The sequence below is a fragment of the Protopterus annectens genome, chromosome 2.part1 (assembly GCF_019279795.1).
Source record: "Protopterus annectens isolate FY-2018-M chromosome 2.part1, PAN1.0, whole genome shotgun sequence".
In the NCBI taxonomy this organism is placed as follows: domain Eukaryota; kingdom Metazoa; phylum Chordata; order Ceratodontiformes; family Protopteridae; genus Protopterus; species Protopterus annectens.
The window spans coordinates 728,207,022-728,219,286 of NC_056729.1; the positions used below are offsets into that span (position 1 = coordinate 728,207,022).

Below are 12,265 nucleotides of genomic sequence, written 5' to 3' on the forward strand. Positions count from 1 at the left end.
AACTGTCCTCCATTTATTTGCTTTTTAAACTTAGTTGATTTAATGGAATCATTTTTGTCTGATAGGAATCAATACAACATTCTTGCTTTAAGTAGCTTATTACTTTTTATTACTTTACAGTAGTCATTTTTTTGTTTTTTGCCCATTTTGGTTCTCTAGCTAACAACAGGTTTTTCATAGACTTTTTATTGTCTGTTATTCCATATCATTTACTTATGTAGACTGTGTTAGGTTTGTTGCAAATGTAATATGTGTAATAGCAGTGCATCACTGCCTGTAGAAAGCTTGGCATTGTTACAGCAAGCTTTAAGAGTGACTTGACAGTAGTATCAAGAACTCCCACGTAAACCATATAAGTACTGCTTACTATCCTGCACAAAACATTTACTTATGTTTCTGTAGTATTCTATAGTTTGTAAGCCACTGTGGTTTCTACAGGAAAATGATATATAGAGAAATGCAATATGGTATGAAGCACTAATCTGCTATTATCACTAAAATAATGGCACAGCAGGTAGTTTAATATTTAGAAAATATAAACAAAAATTAGGCTCATCTTAAAAAATATTTGGTAATGCTAGTCAGTTGTTACATAGCTATTACTAAAACATCGGTTGCCATTATCTGAGCAGATGGAATGCTGACAAACAAAAGCTCATGGAAAATTTTTGCTGGTTATAACACCCAGTCAAATTAAATATTGTATCACTGTCAGAAGGACAGAAGGATGCAGCCAAAAGATTTCAGACGTTTGGTAGAAGTTGGGCATATCTAGAACTGGGGGAAAATACAGACCTATAGATGAAAAGCAAATTGAATAGACTTCTGTTCCTTTTCCTTCAAGCTGCTGACTCTGAAATAGCATTCATACATTTCAGCAGTTTTGTTGTAAAAAATCACACTGATATTATTCTCCAGCTGTGGGCTTTTCAGGGAGGTATTTCACCATTTCTGTCAATATACAATTTGTCAGGTACAGCTATTAGTGTTTGCAGTGTTCACCATTTAATTCTTAATGTTATCAGGTGTCACACTGATTACTTCTTCTGTTTATATTTTATTCCAATCTATATTCTGATGCTGCTTTTTTTCATTTTTTGGTTAGTCAACACTATGATAACCATCAAGATTTTCCCTCAGAGAGAAACTGCCCATTCATTCCTCCTAAAGCTGACTACTGGCTGGCCAATGTGTTCCTTTACGAGATGAGAGCCATTTGCTGAGAATAACAATGTCCTGTGCTGTGGTTGGTGGGGCTTTTTGATTTAGATAACCCACATCTAATATGACACCTTCTTTAATTTTGAGGTAGTTAGTCAACCCAAGATTAATGTCTATCACTGCTGGTTTTAAAGAAAATCAGAATCTTTTGGAAAGACTGCGAGTCAAAGCACATGGTTTTCACAATTTTAATTTATACAGGTGGCCTACACAATAGACAGGTATATCTGATGGATGGGTTGTGCAAGACATAACATTGTATTTTGCCAGTGGAAGCACATGCATCAGTGCATTATATTTAGCACTGACAAATCAATGTCACATGACATAAGTCGTGTATGCATAAATGCAAATTCCAGTTTAGGCTGTATGTTTTCATGCAGCACTATTCTAATATTTGAGAGAGAGAGAGAGAGAGAGAGTGTGTGTGTGTGTGTGTGTGTGTGTGTGTGTGTGTGTGTGTGTGTGTGTGTGTGTGTGTGTGTGTGTGTGTGTGTGTTCCATTCCATCTCACACAAACAGCATGCACAAGAAAAGCAATGAAAAAGCAGTGATTAAAGTATTTTTGTGTGGGTAAAAGACCCCTGTACCCTTTCCATGAAGGCCTACATCGCTTACCTCCTATTACTAAAGCATACTAACATCAAGATTGCACAGTCACAAAGAAAGAGAAACAGTCTAAATCCTGTGGGTAAGACTGTTTCCTGTGGTCCATGATTTCATAAGCTCAATGAATGATGACCAGTCAAAGAATAGGACTCATATCCTTTCAGAGAGGGTATGAAACGTGTTAATTGTCATTGAGTAGGTCTCACTCTAATATGTCTTCCTCCCAAAACATAACATACAATATTATAGTAACAAGACAGTTATAAATATGGTGTATATGGATGGTGGAGGACATTACTATGCCAAAAGCAAGGCAGAATAACCTTAGCTAATGTAATATCCAGCAGACTTTATGAACAGAGCAGAAAGGAAGGGAGTGACTTTCAAAGATGGAGTAGTAAGGGCAATAAAAAAGTTGCTGGAGAGGACAGAAGAGTGGAAAGAGTAGTAAGTAAATGTAGGGTGAATGATTGGAACAATGAATTAGATAATGTCTGAGGAGATCTAATTGGAGAAAAGGTGGAATTGCAACAGGATGAGATATAAATTAAAAACAGGTAGTGGAATACAGAAATATTTGTCTATATAAATTATCTCTACAATTTCAGTACCTGCTATTGGGTATGTGGCACCAGATGGCCATTTTAAGCTTCATATGGAGGCAAGCTTTCGTATCTCAGCCCCAAGTTATGCCAGTTTTCCTAAACCTCCATTTTGGCCTCTGTATATCTGTCCTTGGCACTGCTAGACCACGTATAGCACTACTGAATTAAAATCATCGTTGAGTAGCAGTGATAAGGATAAATGAGTTGGAAAAGGCAGAAATCACCATGTTTCATTGACAACTGATGAACAGTATTCCTACTTTATGGGTAAGGCATGAGGTTTAAGACTTTTTCACTACTTATTAATAACATGATTGGGAAATGTGTAAAGTGGCATTTTTACTGCTTCCTACATCTGTTGGAATGCTTACTGCTTTCAGATGAATGGGTATAGGAGCAGGTTATTTCAAATAATGAATGAAATGCATTACCTTACTCACTAGCACACATATACATGCATATTTCCTACTCCTGTAGCAGAGGCCAGCACAACACAGGCAGTAGGAACAGAACATAGAAACCCACAAGTCAGAGCTAGTGCTACAAGGTGTATGTCTAATACAGAGCCATTCAATATCCACATTTATTAAAACTTTCACAGAAGGATGACAGGTGTCAGTTTGTCATTTTTGTTACAACATTTAATTAAATTTTACAGCATGATGCAACAGCAGGAAGCAAAATACAGAAGAAACATCTTCAGTCACAAGGAGAATCACATTTTATGGATACTGGGGACATATGAGAAAAACCTTGTTGGAAACAGGGGGCCAAACAAGCAGAGACAGATTAGGCTTTGAGTCAGTCATTGTCTGAGAGTACTGCTGTAAATGAGAAATAAGGGAAATTGAGTATGGCACATCAGTAACAGGAGGGCAGTACTCCTCAATCAGTCCACTTTCACAGAAGGCTACTTGGAATGTAAAGAACAGACAGCAGAGAATACCAAACAAAAATTGACAAAACCCATTCTTAGTATTGAAATTCGGCACTGTTTTCTCCACATTGAAACCCTTCTGATATAACTAGCAGTTGTATCACTTACCTCTCAAAACTGACATATGTTGATGTTGACACGTTGGACTCGTAACAAAAAGCATCATTTCTATTGCTGACATATAAGAAATCTGCAGATGAGACAAATCTTTCCTATATCTCATCTATCTTGGGTGTTAAGCATGGGAAATAGGTAAGCTAGCAACAAACTTATGTAGTTTCGCTAACTGAAAAGTAGATAGGAAAGGCACTGCAGTAATTTCTCCATGCCATACATACAAGGCCATGTCAAACCCTGAGCTGTTGGACATGCTACACTTAAAGAAATCCCAATCCCTCAAAGCCACATGCTCCAGGTATCTAAACCTTGTCATCACAATGAACAAAACATGCTGGAGGGATAGGTTCCTGACTCCCCATACTCTGGAATAGACTGCCCATACATGTCAAGCAGAGAGCCTCCTTGGCCCTCTTCAAAAGGAACCTTGTTGATTGGATGGGAGATAGGAAATTCACCCCGGGGATCATGTCAGTTGCCCTGCTAGACAGGGGTCCAGGGAAGTAAATCTTGTGGGAAGAAATATCCAGGGAATTGTTATGGCTAGGCTTGTATAGGCCCTAGGGCCGATAGCTTAGTACCAACCTATGAACCTATGAACCTCCTGTATAAGGTGCAGGAGGGCATAAAAAAAGCGACTGTGAATCCAGTAAAGTAGGAAGGGCTTCTAATCAGTATAACATAGTCCCAGATTTTAATCATAGCCTCACCTCAGGCTTCGTGCCCACTGAGTGGTGCACAGCTACTGTTATCCCGCTCCACAAGGGAGGATCCGCCTTGGATCCTGGGAACTACCATCCCATCAGTCTGACAAGCCTTATCTGCAAGGGAATGGAACACATTATCATGGAACTTATAAACAAAGACATTGGCAACCTTCAAACACTGGACCCCCACCCAGTTTGGGTTTGTGAAGGGCTGATCTTGTCTCCTGAATCTGATTGATTTCTTCGAATCAGTCTCCAGAGCTGTGGACGAGGGTAAGGCAGTCCACACAGCCTATCTGGACCTTGCCAAGGCCTTCGACACCATCCTCCCACTCTGGAATCATAGATAAATTTACTAAGCTGGGCATAAATTTCTACATCACTCAATGGGTTGCCATCTGGCTTACTGACAGAACCCAGACTGTAAAAGTAGCCGACTCCAAATCCAGCTCCAGACAAGTGACAAGTGGAGTACCTCAGGGTTCAGTTCTGGGACCACTCTTGTTGGGCATCTACTTCTCTGAAGTACAGGCCAACACTAAGGGACTCTGGCTAACAAAGTTCGCAGATGACTGCAAACTGGGAGCCATTATTGAATCCACAAATGATGTGGATATTCTACAGAAGGGCCTTACAGAAACAGATGCCTGGTGCCAGAGCCATGGGCTCAAGCTTAATGCCAAGAAATGTATAGTTATCCCCTTTGGAAAAAAACGTGTACCCATGAATTATCCCATAGGTGGCAGGATACTAAACATCGAAAGTGTGATGAGAGACATAGGGACACAGGTGGACAGTGGTCTCACTTTCGATAACCACATTGCCACAACAGTCAGGAAATCCTTCTATGTGGCACACCTCATCACTAAGGGGTTTTCATCCAGAAAAAAGGTGGTCATTGTCCCACTGTACTCATCCCTCATTAGACCCATTATAGAGTATAATGCCTCATTTGGTATGTACCTCTCAAGACATCTGCAACAACTGGAAAGGCCACAGAAATACCTCACTAAAAGAATCACAGGCCTAAAGCAGATGCCATATGCTGACCATCTAAAAAAACTCCAGCTATACTCTGTGGCATATAGTCTACTCAGAGGCAATCTCTGCTTAACATACAAGGCCATGTCAAACCATGAGCTGTTGGACATGCTCCACTTAAAGAAATCCCAATCCCTCAGAGCCACATGCTCCAGGGATCTAAACCTTGTCATCACAATGAATAAAACATGCTGGAGGGATAGGTTCCTGACCCAGAGCCTCCCCATACTCTTGAATAGACTGCCCATACATGTCAAGCAGAGCACCTCATTGGCTCTCTTCAAAAGGAACCCTGATGATTGGATGGTAGATAGGAAATTCACCCCGGGGATCATGTCAGTCACCCTGCTAGACAGGGGTCCAGAGAAGTAAATATTGTGGGAAGAAATATCCAGGAAATTGTTATGGCTAGGCTTGCATAGCCCCTAGGGCCGATAGCCTAGTACCAACCTATGAACCTATGAACCTATGAACATACTCCTAATTTACATCTCATTATATCTTTGTTTGACAAAGATCTTTCCAGGCTAAACAACAATTCCAAGGTGCCGTAATGTCGCCAACTGAACCAAAAAATACATAAAAAATATAATGAGAGTCCAAATGATAAAACCCACTTTTAATGAATGACCAACCAAGTATTGAGTGCTTTTGTCCCGGGACTTCATCTGATGATGAAATACAACAAATACTAAAAAAAAAGCAGTGGTGGAATCCTCACCTAAAGAGGGTATGTAATAAAAGAAGAAATTTCATGGCCAAAATCAAGAAAAACAAATCCCTTAAAGACAAATGCTCTCTTATGCAACTAAACAAGACAGTAAGCAATGTAATTAAGTTCTACAAGGCCAACTATGAGGTCAGAATATCCTCACTGGATAAGGACAATGGGAAGGCCTTCTCCAGCTACGTCCAGAACCTTAGAGGTAACATACAACATTGTGCTGAACTTGTGTTGAATATTACCACCTACAATGATCAGAGTGACATAGCAAATCCCTTGACTGATAAATTCAGCTTAAGCTTCACCACCCCCCAGCTCCACCAGGTGAAATTCTGTCCAACATATTTCCCTCAGCTATCAGCAGGGACCTGATACTGGCAGCACTTGCTAAAGCCAAGAATATCACCTCCATGGGTCTCAACAACATCCACTGTTGCCTCATGAACAGTCTAATGCATATCAGGACCACTTAAGGCACTCTTCAACTACAGCCTTGAAACAAACTACATTGCAAGTGAATGGAGGACCACAACCACAACAGTCATTCCTCTCCACAAGGGCAGTCCATTAACCAACCTGAGGAACTACAGACCCATCAATCTAACAAGCCTAATTTGCAAAAGCATGTAATGAATTATCATGGGAATGATAAACAAGGACACTGGCAACCTACAGACACAGGAAAAATCCTAATTTGGCTTTGTTAAGAGAATATCATACCTACATAACCTCATAGACTTCTTTGAGAGGGTTTCTATGGCAATAGACTTTGGTAAAATAGTGCATACTGTGTATCTTGACATGGCTAAGGCATTTAATACAGTACCCCTCTCAGGCATTGTTGACAAGCTGTCTGGCATAGGAGTACATCCTTACATAACTCACTGGATTGCCGGTTGGCTCACAGATAGGACCTAAGATATCTGGATTGGTGAGACCACCTCTCCAAAGACATCTGTCACCGGTGGAGTTCACCACAGCTCCGTGCTGGGCCCACTCCTGTTCAGCATCTACTTCTTCGAAGTCAAGACTAACATTAAAGGCCTCTGGCTCACCAAGTTCACAGATGACTGTAAACTGGGAGCTATTACAGATTCCTCCCAAGATGCAAACATCCTGCATGTGGGTTTAACACAGACAAATGATTGGTGCTAAAGCTATGGCCTAAAACTCATTGCCCAAAAATGCATTATAATGTCCTTTGGGAAACTGTCAACTCATGTTAATTACTCCATCAATAAAACACCCCTGATAGTTGACCCTGTAGTTAGGGATCGGTGAACATAGAGAGCAATCTGGTCTTTGACCAACATGTAGCTAAGATAAAAAAAAAAAATCATTTTATGTTACCCAACTTATAGGTAAGGGTATAGCATCCAGGTCCAAGGAAGTTATAGTACCACTCTACTTTTCCCTTGCCAGACTTATCATTGAATATAATGCCCCCTTTGGCATGTATCTAACCAGACACATTCAACAGTTGGAACACCCACAAATGTTTCTCACCAGGAGAATTCAGGGCATGAATTCCCTATCCTACACTGATTGCCTAAAAACTCTGTCTGTGTATTCAGTTCCCTACAGTCTGCTGAGAGGTGATCTTGCCTGGCTTACAGTGCTTCTTCAGACCTAGCCCTGATGGATCTGTTGCACATGTGCTAAACAAACAGCACCAGAAACACTAGATCCAGGGATCTGAACTTTGCTTGTTATATAAACAGAATGTGCTGGAGAGACAGATATGTGCTCCAAAGGATCCCAAACTATGGAATAGACTCTCAGTCCATGTAAAGCAGACTTCATACCTGACCCTGTTCAAACAAAACCTTGACAGTTGGATGGGAAATCATAAATTTACCCCTGGTCTGACCCTCATGTCTCTTATGGACAGGGTTGTCAATAAGAAAAGTGTTATCCTAACACCCCCCCCCTGCATATCCTTAGCTTCCTGCCTACTGACATGCACCCCCCATATGATACATATGATACTTGGGACCCAAATAGTTTGGGGTGTGCATCTAAGCTTGTAAGGACCCTAATGGTCATTAGCCTAGTAACAGCCTATGAACCTATAAAATCAATGCTGTTAAACGCAACTGGTGTCTGTGAATCATGTCTCAGTTGTGCTAGGTACTGCCAGCTCAGCCTCCTTCTACACTTCAGTGCAATAACTATGAATAGCACCTGCAGTTTCCTAAAGTGGCATCAATGCGGTCTTTGTCTACTACTTGGACTAGTCTAGCTATATTCTGTTTTTAGTCTGTTCTTGCCCCAAAGTTATTGTACTTCTTCTATGACAAAGGATATTGCTAATGAGGTGATTTGTTCTATTGAGAATATTTTGCTTCATTACAGGACAAATGTGTGTGACTTTTTGCAATTTACAGTCATGTTTTATTGATATCTTACTGTCCAATAACAGATACATTTTATACATACAATGAAATTAATTTTTATTATTGCTGTTTGCATTTGGCATTTGCCTTTCTTTGCATTAATGTAAAATATAAATAAATTAGAGTGCTTTATGAAGAAGAAGAAGAAGAATACACAATTATTTATTTATTTTATTTATTTATTTTCAGTTTGATTACCGGGGAAGTCCACTGGGCCAGAATGTGCCCATTTTCAGTGGAGGCCCGGGGAGAAAAGCTCCATAAGCAATACAATAATGGTTACATAATGTTAAAGGTAAAATACATGTATAAAATTCATACAGTAAGGAAATGCAATTGCATAAAATGTACATCATAAAACACAGTTAACAGATAATAGAGAACACAGTTTACTCTCAGCTAGAGCGTCTTCTGCGTGGAGACATGCATGAATGGGCATACCTTCGTTGAAGGTTGTGCGTCAGGGCTGGTAACTCGGCACGTAAAAATCAACTACCAATCATTAGCGGACCGGAGTTCCGCTGTGGCGACCCCCTAACCGGGAAAAGCCGAAAGACACAAACAAACAAAGAGAACACAGTTTACAGGTATTTCTATTCAGCGCAGCATGATCAACTGTCTGTAAAATAAAGATCTGAGGTTTCTTGTGTTTTTACATTAGAAGGGGGGGGTAGTTTGCATGCACATGTTTTAATTAAGTAAGGTAAAAACTTGCTGTGCAGACAATAGAAATACTGTGATATTTACAGTATTTACATACTTGGAGTCATGTGAGAGAATTGCTTAATCAGTGACTGTCAGCTTAAGTCTATTTTAGGAGAATAGAAATATTAGTTTGAGGGAAGAGTGGAACAAGCAGTATGAAGAGCTCATTGGGGAATTCCCTTAAATTTAGGTAGGGTGTAAACAGGAACATTTCCGTTTGGATGACAGGTATGAGAAAAGTTGGGTCTTGAAGGTTTCTGAGTTTGGTATAGTCCTAAGTGAAGGAGGGAGAGAGTTCCATTTCTTATCTAAAGAGAAAGAGAAGAGAAGCTGGCCAGCAGGTCATTTGGGTTTGCGGATAGAAATTAAATTTTGGAGTTCAGATCACAGAGATCTGTTTGGGAAGTATGGGGGAAGGATGTTTGTTAAGGCTGGGCATTTATCTGGGCAGAATATTAATTTGTGAGCGGTGGTTAGTTGAAGATAGTCTAGGTGGTTAAAGAGTTCTAGCCAGTTCAGTGATTGTAGGGTAAGGCAGTGGTGAGTAGAGGTTTTGGATTTAGTTGCAAATTTAGAGATCTTATTATAGCAAATTTCAAGTTTTGAGGTGTTGGAAGAAGACAGATTAGTTAGAAGAGGGGCTCCATATAGTAAAGAAGGTAGAAGGTAGGTAGTTGCCAAGGTATGCCTAGAGGAGTTCTAGAGAAAGAGGTTATTCCTATAGAGCATACCTAACATTTGGTGGGTTTTCTTTATGTTTTGTTGTATGTGGATATCGAATTTAAGGTGTTCATCTATAGTAATGCCAAGATGTTTTGCAAAAGGGACCACTTCTATAGCAGTGTTGGTTTAGCTTAGGACTTTGAAAGCATTTTTGTCATAAGAGAAAGCCCTGGAGGGAGGGAAAAGTAGTATTTTAGATTTATTTGAGTTGAGAGAGAGAGATCGTTTTGGTGCATCCAGTTCTCAGTGGTAGAAACTGTTATTTGGGTTTTAGTCAGTAGTTCAGGAAGGTTAGACTAAAGTTGAGTCATCAGCGTATTGGATAACTGTTGTGTCAGGGATGACATTGTGAAGGTTATTAATGAAGATGTTGAAAAGCATGGGTCTGAGGATGGACTGCTGGGCAACGCTGGTGGGTGTTGATAAGAAGGAGGAGGTAGAGTTCTTCCATCTGACAGCTTGAGATCTGTCTGATAGGTAACTGGAGAACCAGGATAGTGTATTAGGGGAGAGATTAAGGTTGGTGAGATGAAAGAGAAAGTGTTTGTGGGAAATGTTGTCAAATGCTTTAGAGAGATCTAGGAGTACTGTGGATACTAGTAGTCCAGAATCTCGGGCTCGATTGATTGTTTCTAGGAAGGATAGTAGGGCAGTTATGGTGCAGTGGCCGGGGCTGAAGCCGTGTTGAGTGGGTGTTAGGAGTTGATTTTGAGTTAAGAAAGGCATAAGTTGGTGGTGAACACATTTTGTAATTACAATTACTAAAATATTTAGTCTGTGAGAGCGAGATATCTTCTTTCTTACAAAACATCATTTCAGCCTCCAAGCTGTTAAATGTCTTTGTCCACATGAAAAGAGTTTGGAAGTTCTTGCAGGATGTAACTGTAACTTCTGGATATAGATTATATCAGACTGATATTAATTATATTTGACAACTTGTTTGCTAGTAGTATCCAGTGTTTGCGTGATCACAGAATAAGACTTTACAAGACTGCTTCTCTACTGATTACTTTAAAAGTAGTGACATGACACTGTATACCAGGCTGTGTGAACCGTGCAGCTTTAATTGATGTCTGCTTAAGTAAATAAGCAACTCAATAAATATTGAACCAAAATAGATTATGATTCTTTTTGGCTATCTGCTTAGTAATGTTCAAGCCTAAAGTTAGTGTTTAGATCTCTGTAATACCTAACTTCAAATTAATGTGCCTTTTCCTTTATGAAGAATTAGTTGTAATGATTACTGAATTATTTACACTGTTTAAGTAAGCTAGGAAAACTAGGTAAGAACCTACACTAGCATAAACATTTCAAGATGTATCATGTATATATTACAGCATTTTAAGTTAGATAACTGACATATTTGTCTTTCATGGACAGGTACATGTAGATGGCCTAAGTGGAAACATTCAGTTTGATCAACATGGAAAGAGAGTTAATTACACAGTAAACGTAATGGAGCTCAAAAGCACTGGGCCTAGAAAGGTAAGTTCAGTATTTGATGTCATCTTTTGAACTATTACTGTTTTAGTGTGGGTAGCTCTCATATGTTTATAGGCTTTACTTGTAACACAATGGACTATTATGCAAAACATGCAAACACTTCACATTCAAAAAATAAAAAAATAAATACACTTGCTTTTCTTTCGTGATCAGCAGTTTATTTCAGGCGACAGCAGGCTGTACTTGAATTCAGTCTAATGTGTTTATTAATTGCATATTGCCTCATTAACTAAAAGACAGATTGTCATTTTGCTCATCCTGTGCAACTTCAACAAATTTTGTGTACTAAAGAAGCAAACTTTCATAGTCATTAAGTGCGCATACTAATAGATGCAGTATTTTTCATAGAGGGACTTAAGACCTTTCCTCCCATTTTGACTTTGATTCAAATAGTATTACAAAACAAGTAATTCACTATGCCAATACAAACTAAATCATGACTGGGATTTACATAGATGTCACTTCCATGCAAGAGTTCCAGTGCTATGCAACACCATGTGTAGTTATTACACATGAAAGCCAAGACAGGCAGTACTTCTGGACATGTAGCTGTGCTTCAGGGTACAGAAACAGGCAGCAAAACAACTGTGCAAGCAAACAAAACTGTGCAAGTGAAATTCAGCTATTACAGTATGAGACATAATGCACTGGGTGGCTGAACACTTCATTTTGTGACATCTAAGAGAACTTTCTCTGTGGCACAGCGTATAAGTGAGGTGAGTTTACAGAATGAAGACAACTGCTGCAAGGTTCAAATCAAGGGCACAGATTCTTTGGGGCTGGTATAATAGTTTTGGTGTTTACCTCAAGGATACAAAGCACAAGTTTTGATTCTCACCTTTGAAAGGGAAATTGGTTAGGCTTAAAATAGCCCAGACAAACAGCTAGCCCAGTACTTATTTATGAACCTATAAGGACATGAATTCACAGATGGATGCATCTCAGTACTAAAGGACTCCATGTAGTAGGTCTGTTGT

The 12,265-nt window shown here is 39.5% G+C and overlaps 1 protein-coding gene across 4 annotated transcripts in view; it reads left to right on the forward strand.

The window, feature by feature from the left end:
• Positions 1 to 12,265, forward strand: part of GRIA2 (glutamate ionotropic receptor AMPA type subunit 2) — a 1,022,901-nt gene that overhangs the window by 770,624 nt on the left and 240,012 nt on the right. For all 4 annotated transcript variants that reach the window (XM_044062451.1, XM_044062449.1, XM_044062448.1 and 1 more), the window contains exon 8: positions 11,166 to 11,270. In XM_044062451.1, coding sequence (XP_043918386.1) covers positions 11,166 to 11,270 — 105 coding nt within the window. The remainder of the gene's footprint in view (positions 1 to 11,165; positions 11,271 to 12,265) is intronic.